A 24,380-nucleotide genomic window follows, 5' to 3' on the forward strand; every position below is an offset into this window, starting at 1 on the left:
TAAGTGAGTTTGAACGTGATGTTATAGTCGGTGCAAGAGCGATGGGACACAGTTTCTCCGAGGCAGCGATGAAGTGGGGATTTTGACACACGACCATTTCACGAGTGTACCGTGAATATCAGCAATCGGGTAAAACATCAAGTCTCCGACATCGCCGTGGCCGGCAAAAGATCCTGCAAGAACGGGACCAACGGCGATTGAAGAGCATCGTTCAACGTGACAAAAGTGCAACCCTTCCTCAAATTACGGCAGATTTCAATTTTGGGCCATCAACAAGTGTCAGCGTGCGAACAGTCAACCAAAGATCATCGATATATGCTTTCGGAGCCGAAGGCCCAACCGTGTACCCTTAATGACTGCATGACACAAAGCTTTATGCCTCGCTTGGGCCCGTCGACACCGACATTGGACTCTTGATGACAGGAAGGCTTTTGCCTAGTCAGGCGACTCTCGTTTCAAATTGTATCAAGCGGATGGACGTGTACTGGTATGGAGACAACCTCTTGAATCCATGGACCCTGCTTGTCAGTAGGTGACTGTTCAAGCTGGCGGTGGCTCTGTAATTGCGCGGGGCGTGTGAAGTTGGAGTGGTATGGGACCCCTGATACGTCTAGGTACGACTCTGACATGTGATACGTACGTAAGTATCCTTTCTGACCACTTGCATCCATTCATGTCCATTGCGCATTCCGACGGACTTGGGCAGTTACAGTGGGACAATGCAATACCCCACACGTCCATATTGCTATAGTGGCTCCAGAAACACTCTTTTGACTTTAAACAATTCCGCTGGCCACAAAACTCCTCAGAAATGAACATTATTGAGCGTACCTGGGATGCCTTGCAATGCGCTGTTCAGAAGAGACCCCCACCTCCTTGTATTCTCACGGATTTATGGCCAGCTCTGCAGGATTCAAGGTGTTAATTCCCTCTACCACTACTTCAGACATTAGTCGAGTACGTGTCATTTCATGTTGCGGCGCTTCTGCCTGCTCGCGGGGCCCCTACACGATATTAGGCAGGTGTACCAGTTTCTTTGGCTCTTCAGTATAGGTAAATGGTTACAGGTTTGTGCAATAACTATGGCAAAATTTTTTATGAAAGACGATAAGTGTTGGGGGCACTCCTGTTCCTTATTGATATAATTGATATGCCCTCTAGTATTGCAGGTAATTCTAAAATATTTCTGTTTGCTGATGACACTAGCTTGGTAGTAAAGCATACTGTATGCAACATTTGCTGTTTCAAATAGTGCAATTCATGACATAAGTTCATGGCTTGTAGAAAATAAACTAATACTAAATGACAGTAAGACTTAGTTTTTACAGTTTTTAACACACAATTCAACAAAAAATGACGTTTTAATTTCACAGATTGGGCATATGATTAGTGAAACTGAACAGTTAAATTTTCTAGGTGTTAAGATAGATAGTAAACAGTCGTGGAAAGCCCACGTTCAGTATCTTGTTCAAATACTTAATGCTGCCATTTTCCTATTCGAACGGTATCTGAAGTGTCGTCCGGCACGGAAATTAGTCTACTTTGCTTATTTTCATTCGCTTATGTCATATGGTATTACATTTGAGGTAACTGTTCCCATTCTAAAAGGATATCTTTTGCTCTGTAAGTTCACGAACCTCTTGTCGGCCTCTGTTCTTAAGTCTGGGTATTTTGACATTGGCCTTTCAATATAAAGATTTCTTACTGCCATTTCTTGTTAACAATATTACCTTATTCCCAAGAATAAGCAGCTTTCACTCAGTTAATACTCGGCAGAAATTAAACCTGCATTTGGATCGGACTTCCTTGACTCTTATGCAGAAAGATGTACAGTATACTGCTGCATCCATTTTCAATAAGCTACCACTAGAATTCACAAATCTTAGCAGTAATCCACGCGTTTTCAAATCGAAACTGAAGAGTTTCCTTATGGGTCGCTCCTTCTATTCTGTCGAGAAGTTCCTTGAAAAATTAAGCTGATTCTTGTTGTATTGTTGATTGCGGTGACTTAAACATACAGCTTGACTTTTTTCGGGTTCATAAACATTTTGTTTTCATCTTTTACTACTTTAAAGTTGTAATTTCATATTCTGTCACGTTCCATGACCTTGGAGATTTGCTCCTCAATTTGGTCCTACGGAACTTGACGTGTAAATTGAAAATAAATAAAAATAAGTAGTTAAACTGGACAATGGCAAAATTTCGGCGTTGCCATAACTCATTTTTGTTAAATGTGAAAAGTATTACGTAATAAAGACAATACATGAAATGAAACATTAGAATACTATACGCTTTTTGCATCATAGAAATAGTAGGCTTATCGCAAATTTGTCCTTATGTGCTAGTGGCATACTTAATGTGAGAATTTTGCCTTTTTATTTTGTAATACCATTCATTTTAGCCAAAGGTGGTGGACCTAGCCTTCTGCCTTGGGTTGTCTTTGACCTGCAGCACGGTTGGTGCGGCCAATGGGAGAGCTTGTTTACTTCAGAACAGACTAAGGAAGTGACGTAGAATGACGTAGCTGACCACTGGCGTCAAATGTTCGACGATCGTTTGGGTGGAAACACTTCAAATGGTTCAAATGGCTCTGAGCACTATGGGACTCAACTGCTGTGGTCATAAGTCCCCTAGAACTTAGAACTACTTAAACCCAACTAACCTAAGGACATCACACACATCCATGCCCGAGGCAGGATTCGAACCTGCGACCGTAGCGGTCGTGCGGTTCCAGACTAGCGCCTTTAACCGCTCGGCCACTACGGCCGGCGGTGGAAACACTCCCTCCCTGGGAGATGCCATATTGAATGTTACGTTTGATTGTTTTCGTATAATAATTTGCGTGTTATGAAACTACGCCATTTCAAGGCAAAGGCACACTGAAGAGTTGTCAAAAACACGTCGCTCTGAGCAATATTTGTTATAATCAAATGTCCTTAAATGCCACATGGGCCGTTAAAGTCTTCAGAAGATCGTAAGACGAATGTCAAAGCTACAGATTTTAATTAGTTAGCCGTAGCGCTGTAGACAGTGGCGTCGAATAATCTCATCCAATACAAACAAAAAAACTAAAAATGAGGATTTTAGACACCATTTTATTCTGTGAAGTAAATTACATAGCTCTTATATTCCTGACTCCGAAAATGCAAGCCAGAAGGACAATGCAACTGGCCATCAGTAGGTGTGGAAAAGCACTATCTTCAGATTAAACTACGCACGCTCACAAAGACAAGATAGATGGGAGGTTTGAAATTAACAGATATCAATGGGAAGGCGAATTCTTCATTCGTAGGATGAACATCATGATCATTAACAAGGAGCCAGACATAATCGATTCGAAACTATTAGCATTCTACGACCTGCGAGTGTGAACCGCCAATAAATGTAGGCAAACAAAATTTTCAACTGAATCGCATCAGAAGTTTTATCTTGAAGTGAGTTAATTAGGCGAAAACGTTTTACGGAAGACAACTTTTACGCTTACAGCTTGGTTGATGCATGGAAGAAGACGGATGGTCCAAACCAAACTGAGTTTTAGCACCCAAGCATAACGTGAGAGACTGTTTGGGGCAACATATGCTTAGCAATTAATTCATCAGAAGTGGCTTCAGCATGATATGAAGCTGTGAACGATACATTTGCAACAAATAAGAAACTCTGTCGGATCAGATTAAGTGACACTGACGGATGCCTCAAATGCGATCTACTGGATACACTGCTGCTTTGCTTCACTTGCTGCGGACAGTTAATGAACCTGCAATGTGTCAGGAAGAGAATAGCGTTCCTCGGAAGAAGCTCAATTACATCACTGACTTACTTCTCTGGCCAGACTTAGATTTTTACCCTCAGACGAAGACCAATATTGTGACATGGATACTCGAAAACTATGCAAATTACGTTATAAACAGAAACGGACAACATCATCAAATTTCAAGTTTACACAGAAAAAGCGCATTGAGACTGAAACTATTCCTTCAAAAAGAATTCCGCAAACGTGCTCCAAATTGTACTGGCAAAACGTGTTATCAGAAGAAATACACTCCTGGAAATGGAAAAAAGAACACATTGACACCGGTGTGTCAGACCCACCATACTTGCTCCGGACACTGCGAGAGGGCTGTACAAGCAATGATCACACGCACGGCACAGCGGACACACCAGGAACCGCGGTGTTGGACGTCGAATGGCGCTAGCTGCGCAGCATTTGTGCACCGCCGCCGTCAGTGTCAGCCAGTTTGCTGTGGCATACGGAGCTCCATCGCAGTCTTTAACACTGGTAGCATGCCGCGACAGCGTGGACGTGAACCGTATGTGCAGTTGACGGACTTTGAGCACGGGCGTATAGTGGGCATGCGGGAGGCCGGGTGGACGTACCGCCGAATTGCTCAACACGTGGGGCGTGAGGTCTCCACAGTACATCGATGTTGTCGCCTTTGTTCGGCGGAAGGTGCACGTGCCCGTCGACCTGGGACCGGACCGCAGCGACGCACGGATGCACGCCAAGACCGTAGGATCCTACGCAGTGTCGTAGGGGACCGCACCGCCACTTCCCAGCAAATTAGGGACACTGTTGCTCCTGGGGTATCGGCGAGGACCATTCGCAACCGTCTCCATGAAGCTGGGCTACGGTCCCGCACACCGTTAGGCCGTCTTCCGCTCACGCCCCAACATCGTGCAGCCCGCCTCCAGTGGTGTCGCGACAGGCGTGAATGGAGGGACGAATGGAGACGTGTCGTCTTCAGCGATGAGAGTCGCTTCTGCCTTGATGCCAATGATGGTCGTATGCGTGTTTGGCGCCGTGCAGGTGAGCGCCACAATCAGGACTGCATACGACCGAGGCACACAGGGCCAACACCCGGCATCATGGTGTGGGGAGCGATCTCCTACACTGGCCGTACACCACTGGTGATCGTCGAGGGGACACTGAATAGTGCACGGTACATCCAAACCGTCATCGAACCCATCGTTCTACCATTCCTAGACCGGCAAGGGAACTTGCTGTTCCAACAGGACAATGCACGTCCGCATGTATCCCGTGCCACCCAACGTGCTCTAGAAGATGTAAGTCAACTACCCTGGCCAGCAAGATCTCCGGATCTGTCCCCCATTGAGCATGTTTGGGACTGGATGAAGCGTCGTCTCACGCGGTCTGCACGTCCAGCACGAACGCTGGTCCAACTGAGGCGCCAGGTGGAAATGGCATGGCAAGCCGTTCCACAGGACTACATCCAGCATCTCTACGATCGTCTCCATGGGAGAATAGCAGCCTGCGTTGCTGCGAAAGGTGGATATACACTGTACTAGTGTCGACATTGTGCTTGCTCTGTTGCCTGTGTCTATGTGCCTGTGGTTCTGTCAGTATGATCATGTGATGTATCTGACCCCAGGAATGTGTCAATAAAGTTTCCCCTTCCTGGGACAATGAATTCACGGTGTTCTTATTTCAATTTCCAGGAGTGTATGTTATAAAGTAAACACATAAAGAAAGGATTTTCGTTTTTGAAGGTTCAGTAAAAGATGCTATAAGACTGGAAATGAGAAATCTGAAACCAGTCAAACTGCTTGAGATAAATATTTACTATAGTTGGGTGTATATAAACTATTGACTTTACAAAATGGTTCAAATGGCTCTGAGCAGTATGGGACTTAACTTCTGAGGTCATCAGTCCCTTATAACTTAGAACTACTTAAACCTAACTAACCTGAGGACAGCACACACATCCATGCCCGAGGCAGGATTCGAACCTGCGACCGTAGCGGTCGCGCTGTTCCAGACTGATTCGCCTAGAACGGCTCGGCCACTCCGGCCGGCTATTGACTTTACAAGTTACTAGTTAACTGATAAGGCAAGATCAGTGCATCAAGTACTCCTGAAACCGCGAAACATATGTTCTGGTATTTGACTGATGGGTGAGCTGTCTAGTCTATTGCAGTTATATACTCTCCATACATCAGTTATAAAATATGGTATTAGCACACGTTCTCCAGAAACAGTACATGTAGAACTCAAAAACGTGTGTAATTGCTTTGGCAGAAAAAGAATCATGACAGTTTGTTGCTATTTATTCACTTCAGTCTGAACAAGAAACGAAAGTTGTCACAAACTCTAGTATTTGCTAGTGAATATGTGAAATTACTTGCACGATTATCAGGACATCATTTATAACATTCTTTGTCACATTATCTCCGCAGTTCGTATCTAAGTAGTTCAGAAGATCATGCTCGCAATTCGTTTTCCGATATTCCATGGTATGTTCATAGAATCTAACAAAGACATGTGTAAGAGAGAGAGGGGGGGGTGGTGGGAGAGCCCTTACATGTACATGACATCGAATATCACAAAATATACTCCTATTAAATTAATAGGAGGGCTCTATATCCTTTAGAAACGCAAAAGTAAAAAAAAATTGGAAGTTGCAGACTGTGAACTCACTCTCCCAGTCCCATAATTCGGTGCCTTTGTCCATTGCGCGACAGCCAGCTATTAAAATTTGGAAATGTGAATTTCATCTTAATATCTCTTGAAGGGTTTAACTCCCATATGACACTGACGTTTGATTGTAACAAATAGTACTCAGAACGCCATGTTTATGATAACTCGTCAATGAGCTCTTGCCTTGAAATGGCATACTTTCATAACATATGATTTATAATACGAAAACAATCAAATACAAGACGCAACACGGCATCTACCAGGAAGAGACTCTTTCCACCCGAAGAAATTCGGAAAGTTTGACGCTTGTGGTCGCCTACGTCATGTTAACGTCACTTCATTCGGCCGTTCGGGTGCAAACAAGGTCTTCTGCGGTCGATAGGCATTGGTGCAGAGAATAGTGTTGAGTCTGTCGAGTTTGGTGTCAGAGTATGCGTGTGAATAGTGTAGTCGCGTTATAGATCCTAACACTTAGTTAACAGAGGAGGCGAAACGATATCGTGATAACTATGTCTGATAATAAATTACAGGAAGACCGTGAAAGTTGAACAATTGTTATTCAATATTTTCTCAGTCAGCAATACACTGTCCACTCACATCAATGCTGCCATTTGTCAAAAGTCGAAATAACTGCCTTTTACACCGTGGACCTCTGAGAGACGTCCAACAAGAGATTCAGTGAGGTTCCAGGAGTTACCGACAGGGATATGGAGCCAGAGTATGACTCCAATGCCGTGGACAGTTTCGCTAGTTTTTTTCGGTTGAAGATCAATGGCGCGAACAGCTCGATAGAGGAGGTCCCACAGATTCCCGATTGGGCTTAAATTCGGGGATCTGATGGCCGGTGGAGTACGGTAAACTCATCTTGCTGCTCTTCGAACCACGCACATGAACTGCGAGCTGTGTGACATATTGCATTGTCCTGATGGTAGATGCCATCGTGCCGAGTAGAAACAAACTGTATATAGAGGTGGATATGGTCCCCAAGGGCTGTTGTGTCTTCCAGAATGATAAGATTACCCAGGAAATGGCACGAAAACATTCCCATGACCACAACTCTCTCTCCTGGGTGCATTCTGAGTCATTTCAAACCGTACACGCCCACGGCCATCGCTCTGAAGGAGCATAAAATGCGATTTATCTGAAAAGATCACTTGTCGGCACTCAGTGGACGTCCAGTAGCGGTACTAGCGTCCAAATTCCACCCCTCGTCGCCGATGAGCAGCCGTCAGCGTGGGTGCATTAACGAGGCGCCTCCTGTGGGGGCCCATATACACTAACGTGCGCTGAAACGTCGTTGAGGAGGCGGAGCTGGCAGCCCCTTCGTCAGTTGCTCGACAGTTGCGCGACTATTCGCCCATCGCATTCCGCAGCCGTCGGGCACCCCTGTCGTCTATGGCCCGTGGTGCACCACAGTTGTCTCGCTGCAGGTTTTGGATAGCGTCATTTTCCCATGCACGATATACTTCAACCATGGCTGCACGCGAACAGTTTACAAACTTTTCCGTTTCGGAAATACACTACTGGCCATTAAAATTGCTACACCACGAAGATGACATGCTACAGACGTGAAATTTAACCGAGAGGAAGAAGATGCTTAGATATGCAAATGATTAGCTTTTCAGAGCATTCACACAAGGTTGGCGCCTGTGGCGACGCCTACAACGTGCTTACATGAGGAAAGTTTCCAACCGATTTCTCATACACAAACAGCAGTTGACCGGCGTTGCCTTGTGAAACGTTCTTGTGATGCCTCGTGTAAGGAGGAGAAATGCCTACCATCACGTTTCCGACTTTGATAAAGGTCGGATTATAGCCTATCGCGATTGCGGTTTACGATATCGCGACATTCCTGCTCGCGTTGGTCGAGATCCAATGACTGTTAGCAGAATATGGAGTCGGGGGGTTCAGGAGGGTAATACGGAACGCCGTGCTGGATCCCAATGGCCTCGTATCACTAGAAGTCGAGATGACAGGCATCTTATCCACATGGCTGTAACGGGTCGTGCAGCCACGTCTCGATAACTGAGTCAACAGATGGGGACGTTTGCAAGACAACAACCATCTGCACGAACAGTTCGACGGCGTTTGCAGCGGCATGGACTATCAGCTCGGAGACCATGTCTGCGGTTACCCTTGACGCTGCATCACAGACAGGAGCGCCTGCGATGGTGTACTCAACGACGAACCTGGGTGCACGAATGGCAAACCGTCATTTTTTCGGATGTATCCAGGTTCTGTTTACAGCATCATGATGGTTGCATCCGTGTTTGGCGACATCGCGGTGAACGCACATTGGAAGCGTGTATTCGTCATTGCCATACTGGCGTATCACCCGGCATGATGGTATGGGTGCCATTGGTTACACGTCTCGGCCACCTCTTGTTCGCATTGACGGTCCTTTGAACAGTGGACGATGCATTTCGGATTTGCTACGACCCGTGGCTCTACCCTTCATTCGATCCTCGAGAAACCGTAAATTTCAGCAGGATAATGCACGACCGCATGTTGCAGGTCCTGTACGGGCCTTTCTGGATACAGAAAATGTTCGACTGCTGCCCTGGTCAACACATTCTACAGATCTCTCACCAACTGAAAACGTCTGGTCAATGGTGACCGAGAAACTGGTTCGTCACAATACGTCAGTCACTACTCTTGATGAACCGTGGTATCGTATTGAAGCTGCATGGGCAGCTGTACCTGTACTCGCCATCCAAGCTCTGTTTGACTCAATGCCCAGGCGTATCAAGGCCGTTATTACGGCCAGAGCTGGTTATTCTGGGTACTGATTTTTCAGGATGTATGCACCCAAATTGCATGAAAATGTAGTCACATGTCAGTTCTAGTATAATATATTTGTCTAATGAATACCCGTTTATCATCTGCATTTCTTCTTGGTGTAGCAATTCTAATGGCCAGTAGTGTAGTTCCTCGCGTGGCCCCCAAGTCAATGATCATGCGTTTTTGGACGTCAGATAAATCGTTCTGTTTCTTCATTACGACAAAGACTTCACTGTTTTCCGCGTTCCTCTTACAAGCTTTATTCACCCTTCACTGCTAGTGGCACCACCTGCCATCTGTGAATGGTTATTGCTTGTTGACGTCGAACATAGATGGTGCTCATATTAATGTGACTGGACCGTATACAGAGACTATTCATTCGGCATACATAGATGATGCACACAGGAGTTTTGGTTCATGTTGAATTAAGACTGATGACATAGGTTAACTTAAAATAAAAGGCCAACGTGCATTAAATCATTTAAACAATCCTACACAGCTCTGTACCCAGCCTTAGTCATTTTTAGAAGAAAATACGACCTACGGATGTGATCTCTGCTACTAAACACTCCCATTTCCACAAATTAATTAAATTGCGATAACAGTTGACTAGGAAGGAGCCTCAAGTCTCTGGAGTAGAGGCTCAAATCGCATCACTGCAGTGTCTTTGCTGTGCGAGTGTCACCGCTAGTTGCTCGCGATACTTGACCTGTTCAGAACAGAAGATGTAGTGCATAGAATCCAAGTGCCTAGCTTCTCTCATTTATATTTAAGAGCTGTATGAGGAAAATTATGTTTTGACACCAGTCGTGCTGTCATGAAGAGACTGAACTTTCTCAGCGAAGTGTTGAGGTTGTTCAAAGTGTCTCAGAAATAAAATTGTTGATATTCTCTATACGCTATTTGAGTTTTCTTGCACATAAAATGTCAGTTTTGACCCCGGATTTACGTGTAGAGTTCAGGTTTTGTGCAACTCTTTCTCAGGTTGTGGGAAGCCGTCCCTCTGTTGGTCAAGATGGCGTGACTGCTCTCCACCAAGGCTTTTCAAGTTCGAATAGCGAATGTAGAGTAGAGTGTCCAACCAACAAGACGCCAACTGAGGGGAACTCTTTTATTGACAACATTTTATCCTGCCAGTTTCTCGGAGACATATAGTCGCCCACGTCATGTGAGCGCGTTCTGGTGTCGACCCCTGGATCATATGGAGCATTATTAATGGCATTTCAGTCAGGGTGAGAAGATAGAGGGCCTGATCTAGACAGTAGCGTTAGAGTGGGTGAGATTTGCACGGTGCTATGTCAGACACAGCTGATGGTCGCTATGCGTTGGTGCCTGGTTGCCACGGCTACACGGCCCGCCGTCGCACAACACTGTAGCCTGTTGCAGTGGTACTTGCACGGGCGATACTCAACTCCAGAGTGCCAGGCACCGCTGGTGGTTGAAAAACGAATGACAGATGCCCAGTGGGTGCATGACACTCAGCAGCCCTGACCACTGAGCTACGGAGGCGGACTGAAAATACGTAATACGTGGATAATATCGCCGCAGTTTTCTGATTCCATTTTCAGATCGCTGAAGTAGTTGGGTGCTTTACTTCGCCAATTATGCGCCCTCCAATTTTGATGCAAAGTTTAGGTCTCATCTCATTTCTGCTACTCCTTATTACTTTTGTCTTTCTTTCGTTTACTCTCAGTTTATTATGTTGCTGCATAAGTTCAACGATTTTATTTTTTTTTTTTTTGCATGTTGGTATTCCGGTTGCTACTGGTTTACGTATTGATTGTCATTTTCTGCTTGTAGTTCACTGTTGCTATTTGACGTTACAAATTGTCATTTTGTCATTTGGGCATGGAGTATGGAGCTTTGGACGCTAGAAAATGGAGCGCCAAGTGGAGAAATCGGAACATTTCCGACATATTCTTCTGTTTGAGTTCAGCAGAGGGGTGACAGCAGCGGAGGCAGCCACAAATATTTGCGCCGTTCATGGGGTAATGCGATTGGACGTAGCACGACTAGTTTTAAGGAGTCGAACTCGGGACCTTTGCCTTTCGCGGGCAAGCGCTCTACCATCTGAGCTACCGAAGCACGACTCACGCCCGGTACTCACAGCTTTACTTCTGCCAGTACCTCGTCTTCTACCTTCCAAACTTTACAGAAGTTCTCCTGCGAACCTTGCAGAACTAGCACTCCTGAAAGAAAGGATATTGCGGAGACATGGCTTAGCCACAGCCTGGGGGATGTTTCCAGAATGAGATTTTCACTCTGCAGCGGAGTGTGCGCTGATATGAAACTTCCTGGCAGATTAAAACTGTGTGCCCGACCGAGACTCGAACTCGGGACCTTTGCCTTTCGCGGGCAAGCGCTCTACCATCTGAGCTACCGAAGCACGACTCACGCCCGGTACTCACAGCTTTACTTCTGCCAGTACCTCGTCTCCTACCTTCCAAACTTTACAGAAGTTCTCCTGCGAACTTTGCAGAACTAGCACTCCTGAAAGAAAGGATATTGCGGAGACATGGCTTAGCCACAGCCTGGGGGATGTTTCCAGAATGAGATTTTCACTCTGCAGTGGAGTGTGCGCTGATATGAAACTTCCTGGCAGATTAAAACTGTGTGCCCGACCGAGACTCGAACTCGGGACCTTTGCCTTTCGCGGGCAAGCGCTCTACCATCTACCATCTCCGATACACACGATCGAACAGCGGAGGAGTGGTACTCAAGCGTCAACTTTAGGTTACAATATCTCCGGATGTAATTAACATTTTACAATGCAACAAACGGCACTGATTATGTATTTGTTTATATGTTCAGATGTGCTAACAAAACTAACGTGGTTCCATTTTAAAAAACGTAGGTTTGTGTTAAAAAACATACTTCCGTGCATTTTTGTATGGTTTGTATTAAACAATTACACTAGCCCCACTCCTCATGTTCGGTCTGTGGAATCGGTTCGTCAGTATTTGATGTGGTTTACGAAATATATCCAGCGGTAACGTTAGGTGACTCACCCTGTATACAGCAGCGATTATGCGTGGCATGGATAAGGCAAATCCTCGATACATTTACGGAGGTATATAACAGGAATAGAAAAACAATTGAAATCACTCGAAAGAGGAAAGGTCGCTGGACCTGATGGGATACCAGTTCGATTTTACACAGAGTACGCGAAGGAACTTGACCCCCTTCTTGCAGCGGTGTATCATAGGTCTCTAGAAGAGCGTAGCGTTCCAAATGATTGGAAAAGGGCACAGGTCATCGCTGTTTTCAAGAAGGGACGTCGAACAGATGTGCAGAACTATAGTCCTGTATCTCTGCCGGCCGGAGTGTCCGAGCGGTTCTAGGCGCTACAGTATGGAACCGCGCGATCGCTACGGTCGCAGGTTCGAATCCTGCCTCGGGCATGGATGTGTGGTGTCCTTAGGTTAGTTAGGTTTAAGTAGTTCTAACTTCTAGGGGACTGATAACCTAAGATGTTAAGTCCCATAATGCTCAGAGCCATTTTGAACCTATATCTCTGACGTCGGTCAGTTGTAGAATTTTGGAACACGTATTATGTTCGAGTATAATGACTTTTCTGGAGACTAGAAATCTACTCTGTAGGAATCAGCATGAGTTTCGAAAAAGACGATCGTGTGAAACCCAGCTCGCGCTATTCGTCCTCGAGACTCAGAGGGCCATAGACACGGGTTCTCAGGTAGATCCCGTGTTTCTTGACTTCCGCAAGGCGTTTGATACAGTTCCCCACAGTCGTTTAATGAACAAAGTAAGAGCATATGGGCTCTGAGACCAATTGCGTGATTGGATTGAAGAGTTCCTAGATAACAGAACGCAGCATGTCATTCTCAATGGAGAGAAATCTTCCGAAGTAAGAGTGACTTCAGGTGTGCCGCAGGGGAGTGTAGTAGGACCGTTGCTATTCACAATATACATAAATGACCTTGTGGATAACATCGGAAGATCACTGAGGCTTTTTGCGGATGATGCTGTGGTGTATCGAGAGGTTGTAACAGTGGAAAATTGTACTGAAATACAGGAGGATCTGCAAAGAATTGACGCATGGTACAGGGAATGGCAATTGAATCTCAATGTAGACAAGTGTAATGTGCTGCGAATACATAGAAAGAAAGATCATTTAACTACAATATAGCAGGTCAGCAACTGGAAGCAGTTAATTCCATAAATTATCTGGGAGTAGGCATTTTGAGTGATTTAAAATGGAATGATCATATAAAGTTGATCGTCGGTAAAGCAGGTGCCAGACTGAGATTCATAGGAAGAATCGTAAGGAAATGCAATCCGAAAACAAAGGAAGTAGGTTACAGTACACTGCTTCAATATTGCTCACCGGTATGGGATCCGTACCAGATAGGGTTGATAGAAGAGATAGAGAAGATCCAACGGAGAGCAGCGCGCTTCGTTACAGGATCATTTAGTAATCGCGAAAGCGTTACGGAGATGACAGGTAAACTCCAGTGGAAGACTCTGCAAGAGAGACGCTCAGTAGCTCGGTACGGGCTCTTGTTGAAGTTTCGAGAACATACCTTCACCGAGGAGTCAAGCAGTATATTGCTCCCTCCTACGTGTTCTTGCGAAGAGACCATGAGGATAAAATCAGAGAGATTAGAGTCCACACAGAGGCATACCGACAATCTTTCTTTCCACGAACAATACGAGACTGGAATAGAAAGGAGAACCGACAGAGGTACTCGAAGTACCCTCCACTACACACCGTCAGGTGGCTTGCGAAGTATGGATGTAGATGTAGATGTATGTAGATGTAGATGTAGATGTAGGTATATGACGCCAAATATAAACGCACAGTTCACGTAATTCACGTAAATTACCGGGCAGTGGTTTGTGTAGACGCAGCTGGCGCCAGATAGCGTTCAACATGTTTCCCATTGGATTCATATCCAGCGAATTCCGTGGCCAAGACATCAACGTGAATTCAGTATCACGATCTTCAAATCGTTTTAGCACGATTCTGCCGTTGTGACACTTCAATAGACATTATTAAGCTACAACGACTTTTCTCCTCTGTCCATAATTAAGATAACACACTCTGAAGTTGTATGTTCAGTATTGACACGGCAGTACTGTCAAAAATTGTAATTACTCTGCAAGTATTATTTCAAACATTTCGACTGTAGTACACTTATTTATAAAATTTGTTTTCTTACTTACTATCGTCTTTCGCTGCGGTATCGTAGTCTTATGATTAGCAAGGAACTACTATCAGTTTTTTTTCCTTTCCTTTTATCATTTACCGCTGTCTTCCGATAAGTTTCTGTGTAAACTATTTCTCAGAACGATAGCAGCCACTGCTTTCCCGAATATTTTTTGCCAGCATATATACGTCCGCGTGGAAGAAAAGGAAAACTAGAGGATAGTAAATGTACTTATTTGTAAGACGTCTAAGGATTCTTTGTCCACTCTACTACATTTCGCACCTCAGGGGAACAATTCCAGTTGTGATAGATCTTTGATACTACACGAGTAAGACGTTTGTTTTATTTGACCTCCAGAGTTTGTACTGTATTTAAACAGTGAGAACAGGTGTTTGCTTAGAATACATAATAGTACAGAGAAAGTATATAAATGCATATTTTACGGAACTGAAGGCTCAAGCCGTCCATTTTTTTCACGACAAATGCTTCATAAATAGAATGATACGTAAACTAGACATACACTGAGGTGGCAAAAGACATGGGATACCTCCTAATATCATGAAACTCGACGAGGTATGGACTCAACAAGTCGCTGTAAGTCCCCTGTGACAATATCGATCCATGCTGTCTCTATAGCCGTCCATAACTGCGAAAGTGTTGCCATGAAGGATTTTGTGCACGACCTGACTTCTCTATTACATCCGATAAATGTTCGATGGGTTTCATGTCGGAGATATGGGTAGCAAAATCATTCGATCAAACTGTCCAGAATGTTCTTCAGACGAATCGAGACTAATTTTCAAATGGCTCAAGTGGCTCTGAGCACTATGGGACTTAACTTCTGAGGTCATCAGTCCCCTAGAACTTAGAACTAATTAAACCTAACTAACCTAAGAACATCACACACATCCATGTCCGAGGCAGGATTCGAACCTGCGACCGTAGCGGTCGCGCGGCTCCAGACTGTAGCGCCTAGAACCAGTCGGCCACTCCGGCCGGCCGACTAATTTTGGCCCGGTGACATGCCGCATAGTCATCCATAAAAATTTCATCGCTGTTTGCGTACATTAAGTCCATGAATGGCTGCAGATGGTCTCTTAAGTAGCAATAATCGGTTCAGTTGGACCACAGTCCATTCCATCAAAACACAACCTACACCGTTATGGAGCCACCACCAGCTTGCCGATCGGAGTGGCCGAGCGGTTCTAGGCGCTTCAGTCTGGAACCGCGCGACCGCTACGGTCGCAGGTTCGAATCCTGCCTCGGGCGTGGATGAGTGTGATGTCCTTAGGTTAGTTAGGTTTAAGTGGCTCTAAGTTCAAGGGGACTGATGACCTCAGCTGTTAAGTCCCATAATGCTCAGAGCCATTTGAACCTTTTTGAACCAGATTGCACAGTGCCATGTTGACAACTTGCGTCCAGGGCTTCGTAGGGTCTGCACCACACTCGAATTCTACCATCAGCTCTTACCAACTGAAATCGGGACTCGTCTGACTAGGCCACAGGTTTACCGTCGTTCAGGCTCCAACCTACATGGTCACAAGCCCAGGACAGGAGCTGCAGGCAATGTCGTACTGTTAGCTAAGGCATTCACGTTGGTCGTCTGCTGCCACAGCCAGTTAACGCCAAATTTCGCCGCACTGTCCAAACGGATACGTTATTTCACGCAGTGTTGCTTATCTGTTGGCACTGACAACTCTACACAAACTCCGCTGCTCTCTATCGTTAAGTGAAGGCAGTCGGCCGCTGTCTTGTACGTGGTGAGAGGTAATGTCTGAAAACTGGTATTCTCGGCAGTCTTGACAACAGAGCTCTCAGATTATTGAATTCCCTAACGATTTCCGAAACGGAATGTCCCATGCTTGTAGCTTCAACTGCCATTCCTGGTTAAGAGTCTTATAATTCACGTCTTACGGCCATAATCACGTCAGACACCTTTTCACATGAATCATTTGAGTACAGATGACAGCTCCGCCAATGTACTGCCCTTTTATACCTCGTGTACGCGATACTACCGCCATCTATAAATTTGCATATTGCTATCCCATGAGTTTTGTCACTTCAGTGTGTTTATATTATCAATCCATTGTACTTCTTAAATTTAATAATAAGACACACAGATAAATGAAAATATGAGTCTTACACACTTTTGCCTACACTCTTAAGAAAATTGACTTTATACAGGCAAATGTCTTTAGAAAGCAAAAGAGAAGACGCTGATTGAGGAATATGATAGCTCACACTCATCAAAGTCTTCAGAAATTCCGAGCGTTTACTGTCAAATTTGGACACGAAAAGAAGTGGTTTCATCAATTTCTGACTCAGAATCACACGCACTTGTAGGAATATTGTAAATGTTGATTCTGTGCAAACGTACATGAAGCGAGGCATGTTTAAAGCAGAGTGGATGATGGTGGAAATCGTATATCAGTCCAAATGCGTCCCCGTTAACCATGGCCTTGTATGAATTTGTGGTTGTAATGGCGCATGATATCCGTCCTTCGTTTGTTGGGACACATTCCTCATCTCCTTCCATTGTTGTTTCCAGTTACTCTTGAATTCATGTAAGAAGTCCGTCGGGGGGGACCAGTTTCATGCGCAGCACGACCCACGTCCTCAACCTTACCAGTTGTTATATGTGGGACCACTGGTTTATGAAACAGATATTCCTGACACTGGGCGCTTGATGTCGTCTCACGGAGGCCTGGGAAACCGTTCAAGACCGGCTGTGGTCCCCTGAAAGTCTGGTACAATCCAAGATCCGACGAGTAAACTCGTGTGTGCAAGTTCATTGGGTATATTTCACTCTTATTTTTAATTTATGACTTGTAAGCGTTATCAATAACTCAAAAAATAGGAATTTCGACTCTTTTTCCCTTGTTTCTTATAGTGATGCGAAGAATACATCCCAAAACCTTAAAAAGAATTTTACGTGTCTTCCATAAGCTGCAAATGCAATTCGCAGTGAAATGTGAACTCTCTAGTCAGTTATACACTAACGTTAGACGCAGTTACAGGTTAGTGCTGCGCAGTTATCACTTACATCAAATTTTGTGAACGAGTCTGCTACGAGGCAAGGTTAGCATACAGCACTCACATTCGTGAGGGTGGTAGTTCAAATCTGCGTCCATGCATCGAGATGTAGGTGCTCCTGACTTCCCTAACTCGCTTAAGGCGAATGCTGGTACGTTTCTCCTGAAAAGGAACAGCCAATTTTATTCGCTAGCCCTTCGCAGTGCGAACTTGTGCTTTATCCCTAACGACCTTGACGTCGACGAGACGTTAAACCCTAATCTTATTTCCTTACTTCTTTCCCAGCCTGACAGTTAGAAAATGAAAATGTGGTCTTTCTTTTCGAAAAACTCAAAAATAAACTATTTCTGTCAACGAAAGTCAACACATTTAACAGGGAAGACAAGGTAAAATTAAAGTTACGCGAGTCGTCATTGAGAACCTTAGAAATCTAAATACTATGGAAACAACGTAAACTCCGAAAGAGGTATGGTTAAAATTAAGTGTAATGGTAAACGTGGAAACGAGGAGGTGTGAAAATTTTATGGTTAATGTAACAACATAAGGTAAATACTGAATATGTGGGAGTAATTTTGATGTTCTTGACAACAACACTGGGATCTCCTTCAGCGCGCAAGTTTATTCAGAAGGTAAATGTCCCTTCTCTGTCATAAATACTAGGCGTTACGAACGAAACCAAAGGTGGAAATAAGGAATGCAGAAAATGCTTTCCTGCCCTATATGGGAAGCGTATCGTCGAAAGTAGGACGGATCGCAGCGAGCAAAAAGTGAAAGTGATTTTTCGCCTCCTACCGACGGCTCCAGCACTTTTGGGTTCTGATAAAGATAATTTGATGTTGTGAAAGGCTGGAGGTTACAAGATCCCCTGCGATTGTGGCCTTTCATACTTTGGGCGGACGACTCTCCTTGAGAGATGTACTGAACGCCGTAGGTACACACCCGGCTCATACAGCTCAATAAATCGTCTTTTCCAGACCTCCATAATGCGTACATAAATGTCGAAATTATAACTTCGACTTCATATTTTTGGGACTCGGTAGTGAAAGAAGCAGTTGAAATTCGCTCAGTGAAGAACTTGATTAACAGAGATAGCGGTTTCAGCATGAACAAGTCATGAAATCCGGCACTTTCTTTAATAAACTCTGAAAGATGTTGTCACAGTGCAGCTCACAATCATAAATCGACTTCCCAGCGTGGGCCGAGCGTCTAGCAACAGACGTGGTTCATGCACATGTATGTGTACTTCTCCACCACCGTGTCCGGCGCCTGTGTGTCTGTGGCTGCAAGCACAGTAGCGCGATCCACGGGTTTAAAATGACGGAATGAGTGCTGCAGAGTCAGTCTTTCGGCTTATTCTGAAGATGACTGAATGGTATATGCCAGAAATATTAGAAAAAAAGAAGTGGAATTCATTCGACTGCACATCCGTGTCCGGCGCCTGTGTGTCTGTGGCCGCATGCACAGTAGCGCGATCCACGGGTTTAAAGTGACGGAATGAGTGCTACAGAGTCAGTCTTTCGGCTTATTCTGAAGATGACTGAATGGTATATGCCAGAAATATTAGAAAAAAAGAAGTGGAATTCATTCGACTGCACATCCGTGTCCGGCGCCTCTGTGTCTGTGGCGGCATGCACAGTAGTGCGATCCACGGGTTTAAAATGACAGAATGAGTGCTGCAGAGTCAGTCTTTCGCTTATTCTGAAGATGATTGAATGGTATATGCCAGAAATATTAGAAAAAAAGAAGTGGAATTCATTCGACCGCACATCCGTGTCCGGCGCCTGTGTGTCTGTGGCCGCATGCACAGTAGCGCGATCCACGGGTTTAAAATGACGGAATGAGTGCTGCAGAGTCAGTCTTTCAGCTTATTCTGAAGATGACTGAATGGTATATGCCAGAAATATTAGAGAAAAGAAGTGGAATTCATTCGACTGCACATCCGTGTTCGGCTCCTGTGTGTCTGTGGCTGCAAGCACAGTAGCGCGATCCACGGGTTTAAAATGACGGAATGAGTGCTGCAGAGTCAGTCTTTCGGCTTATTCTGAAGATGACTGAATGGTATATGCCAGAAATATTAGAAAAAAAGAAGTGGAATTCATTCGACTGCACATCCGTGTCCGGCGCCTGTGTGTCTGTGGCCGCATGCACAGTAGCGCGATCCACGGGTTTAAAGTGACGGAATGAGTGCTACAGAGTCAGTCTTTCGGCTTATTCTGAAGATGACTGAATGGTATATGCCAGAAATATTAGAAAAAAAGAAGTGGAATTCATTCGACTGCACATCCGTGTCCGGCGCCTCTGTGTCTGTGGCGGCATGCACAGTAGTGCGATCCACGGGTTTAAAATGACAGAATGAGTGCTGCAGAGTCAGTCTTTCGCTTATTCTGAAGATGATTGAATGGTATATGCCAGAAATATTAGAAAAAAAGAAGTGGAATTCATTCGACCGCACATCCGTGTCCGGCGCCTGTGTGTCTGTGGCCGCATGCACAGTAGCGCGATCCACGGGTTTAAAATGACGGAATGAGTGCTGCAGAGTCAGTCTTTCAGCTTATTCTGAAGATGACTGAATGGTATATGCCAGAAATATTAGAGAAAAGAAGTGGAATTCATTCGACTGCACATCCGTGTTCGGCTCCTGTGTGTCTGTGGCTGCAAGCACAGTAGCGCGATCCACGGGTTTAAAATGACGGAATGAGTGCTGCAGAGTCAGTCTTTCGGCTTATTCTGAAGATGACTGAATGGTATATGCCAGAAATATTAGAAAAAAAGAAGTGGAATTCATTCGACTGCACATCCGTGTCCGGCGCCTGTGTGTCTGTGGCCGCATGCACAGTAGCGCGATCCACGGGTTTAAAGTGACGGAATGAGTGCTGCAGAGTCAGTCTTTCGGCTTATTCCGAAGATGACTGAATGGTATATGCCAGAAATATTAGAAAAAAAGAAGTGGAATTCATTCGACTGCACATCCGCGTTCGGCTCCTGTGTGTCTGTGGCTGCAAGCACAGTAGCGCGATCCGCGGGTTTAAAATGACGTAATGAGTGCTGCAGAGTCAGTCTTTCGGCTTATTCTGAAGATGACTGAATGGTATATGCCAGAAATATTAGAAAAAAAGAAGTGGAATTCATTCGACTGCACATCTGTGTCCGGCGCCTGTGTGTCTGTGGCCGCATGCACAGTAGCGCGATCCACGGGTTTAAAGTGATGGAATGAGTGCTGCAGAGTCAGTCTTTCGGCTTCTTCCGAAGATGACTGAAAGGTATATGCCAGAAATATTAGAAAAAAAGAAGTGGAATTCATTCGACTGCACATCCGCGTTCGGCTCCTGTGTGTCTGTGGCTGCAAGCACAGTAGCGCGATCCACGGGTTTAAAATGACGGAATGAGTGCTGCAGAGTCAGTCTTTCGGCTTATTCTGAAGATGACTGAATGGTATATGCCAGAAATATTAGAAAAAAAGAAGTGGAATTCATTCGACTGCACATCCGTGTCCGGCGCCTGTGTGTCTGTGGCCGCATGCACAGTAGCGCGATCCACGGGTTTAAAGTGACGGAATGAGTGCTGCAGAGTCAGTCTTTCGGCTTATTCCGAAGATGACTGAATGGTATATGCCAGAAATATTAGAAAAAAAGAAGTGGAATTTATTCGACTGCACATCTGTGTCCCGCAACTGTGTGTCTGTGGCCGCATGCACAGTAGCGCGATCCACGGGTTTAAAATGACGGAATGAGTGCTGCAGAGTCAGTCTTTCGGCGTATTCTGAAGATGACTGAATGATATATGCCAGAAATATTAGAAAAAAAAGAAGTGGAATTCATTCGTCCCGCACATCTTTGTCCGGCGCCTGTGTGTCTGTGGCCGCATGCACAGTAGCGCGATCCACGGGTTTAAAATGACGGAATGAGTGCTGCAGAGTCAGTCTTTCGGCGTATTCTGAAGATGACTGAATGATATATGCCAGAAATATTAGAAAAAAAAAGAAGTGGAATTCATTCGACTGCACATCCGTGTCCGGCGCCTGTGTGTCTGTGGCCGCATGCACAGTAGCGCGATCCACGGGTTTAAAATGACGGAATGAGTGCTGAAGAGTCAGTCTTTCAGCTGAAGATGACTGAATGGTATATGCCAGAAATATTAGAAAAAAGAAGTGGAATTCGTTCGACTGCACGTCCGAACTTTTGTGGAGCAGTGACTGCTGCCGCGCAAACATGAAGATGCACATGTACTGGGATTGCTTTATTATCGAGACCCTTCTGTTTAAGCATGCTTGAAAACTTTGGAACAATCCGTAGTAAAGTCTTAATTTCAAGTATCTACTGTCCAGTCACAATAATGCGACCACCTGTCAAAAGCCTGAATAACCAACTTTTACGGCGATAACCGCTAAGGGACGTGCAGCAAGAGTGTCGGTGAGATTCTGGAAGGAACCAACAGGGAGGTGGAGCCATGCGCTAGGTTTCTCGGTTGAAGATCCATGGGGCGGATAGCCCGATCAAGGTTGTCCTACTGATTCTCGATTGGGTTTAAATCCGGGGAGTTGCGTCACCAGAGAAGTACGGTAAACTCATCCTGGTGTCTTCGAACCACGCGCGATTACTGCGAGCTGTGTGACATGCTGCATTGTCTTGTTGGTAGACGCCGTCGTGCCGAGGAAAACCATACTACATGTGGGGGTGGACATGGTACCCAAGGATAGATGCATACTTGCACTGATCTATTGTGCCTTTCAGAATCACATGATCACCTAGGAAATGACACGAAAACGTTCCCCTGACCACAAGGCATGCAGGCTGTCTGGTTTCAGACGTTTCACGTGGTACACGCCAACGGTCTTCTGTGATGGATCATAAAACGCGATTCATCTGAAAAAGCCGCTCAGTGGACGTCCAGTTGCGGTGTTGGCGTGCAGATTCCATCCTTCGTCAACAGTGAACAGCAATCATCTTGGGTGCATCAACCGGACGCCTACTGTAGAGGTCCATAGACAGCAAAGTTCGTCGAGCGGTTGTTGAGCAGTCACTGTTGGTAGTCCCTGGGTTCATCTGGGCGATCAGTACACATCTCCGCATCGATCGTTCACCCCCTGTCGTCTATGGTCCGTGTTGCACCAGTTTCCTCTGCGCCGGTAATGGATAGCGACGCTTTGCTATGCACGGGATACTTTAGCGACGGCGGTTTACAAACTTAACCGTTTCGGAAATGTTTCCACCACTGGCCCAAAAGCTAATTATCATGCCATTTTGGACGCCGGATAAATCGCTGTTTCCGCATTATGACAACGACTGAGCTGTTTTCCACGCACTCTCCCCCCCCCCCCCCCCTTACCGTGTGTGCGTGGTTACTGCACTTTGACACCGATCATAAGCGGTGGTCACATTAATGTGACTGGACCATGTATTTGAGCAATGTTTCTCTCACAACTGCAAAATATCTGCGATAAAGAGGCGTCAATGAGTGCTACAACATCAGAAGACTCACGCACAAACGTTAGTCTACAACCTCTGCCTGTAGGTGGTTAAATGCAATTATTGCGTCAGTCACCATTTATATTACACAGTTAGCCTATAATCCGACAATTCTTTCAGCAAATAGAAAAATTGTCTTTCAAAACATATCGCTGCTTTTCCATTCAGTGACCATGTTACTGCAATCATTGTCATAAGCACATGACTAAAACTGGCTGTCTGCGTTCACAGGACCTGCAGGAATTTCTCGACGGTGCGAAAGACGGAGCAATACTCTTCAGCATGGGATCGAACCTGAAAAGTGCTGATCTTCCTGAAGACAAGAGACTGGCTATTGTGGAGGCATTCTCGAAGCTCAAGCAACGTGTTCTCTTCAAATGGGAGGCAGAAACGTTCCCAGGAAAACCGGATAACCTGAAACTTGGGAAGTGGTTGCCTCAGTCTGACATACTGGGTAAGATTCTCTCAGATTTATTTTTTTAAAAGTTGCGTGTCTGTATGTGGATCTCTGAATAACCAACCACGTAACAGTAACAGCACATATTTTATGTACGCAAGAAACCTTTTGAAAATCCATAGAAGTAGACCTCAAGAAGCACATGCCCTCTATGGATTAACGAGGCAAAGCCGATTCCGCTAACCAATTTAAAGGTCTGTCTAATTTTTTAATCACCTTTCCATGCTGAACGTCAAAGAGAGGCAATACTTCAGACAAGGTCGTAGTCTTTTTTCACATGTTATTTAATCTGCATATCGAACAAGCTGTAGAAGAACTCAAACAAAAATTAAGAAAGGTGATTAACGCTCAAGGAGAAAAAAAGTAAGGCTTTAAGGTTTGCCGGTATAATTGCAATTTTAACAGAAAGAACAAAGGACTTGGAAGAAGATGAAGTGAACGGATGGACCCAGATGGTGTTTCTGACGTTGCAGTGGAAACGCCCTATTGCTTTCTCTACTGAGAATCTCAAGTGGGCTGCTTCTGCATTACATTGACCATGTTAAACTCTGTTGAAAAATTTGATGTACGTTATCTTAAGTGTCTTCATTATCTAAATTTTTTCAGCTTTCCAGTCAGGTATACATCATACTCGTATAACGTATAAAACCCTAAAATTTTTAGAATATTTTGTTTCATAATTTGGAAGAACTTTTGTCCTTACTGGTCAACTTCCTTGAATACCGTTGCTGTTGTTTTGTCGGGAGATATTTCAATCCTATGTTGGTTTTGCCACTTGTTTAAAATTAAAGTTGCATATTCTAGTTTATCTTCACTATCCCGTATAATGAACAGCACACACTGCATAGTATGCCGTGTAGTCTAAGGCCGCCTTGCAACGGTTCGCGAAGCTCCCCCTCCCCCGGAATGGGTGTGTGTGTTGTCCTTAGCGTAAGTTTGTTTAAGCTACATTAATTAGTGTTAGTGTACAAGCCTAGGTACTTACCACCACCACACTACATAGTATCTACTGAAATATTTTCTGTTAATTTTCTGTTTTATCT

The 24,380-nt window shown here is 44.9% G+C and overlaps 1 protein-coding gene across 1 annotated transcript in view; it reads left to right on the top strand.

Annotated features, from left to right (window-relative positions):
* Window positions 1–24,380, top strand: part of LOC126100644 (uncharacterized) — a 290,010-nt gene that overhangs the window by 233,860 nt on the left and 31,770 nt on the right. The window contains exon 9 of the mRNA XM_049911273.1: window positions 23,112–23,334. Within this exon, the coding sequence (XP_049767230.1) occupies window positions 23,112–23,334 (223 nt within the window). The remainder of the gene's footprint in view (window positions 1–23,111; window positions 23,335–24,380) is intronic.

Source organism: Schistocerca cancellata, chromosome 9 (genome assembly GCF_023864275.1).
Source record: "Schistocerca cancellata isolate TAMUIC-IGC-003103 chromosome 9, iqSchCanc2.1, whole genome shotgun sequence".
Classification (NCBI taxonomy): Eukaryota; Metazoa; Arthropoda; class Insecta; order Orthoptera; family Acrididae; genus Schistocerca; species Schistocerca cancellata.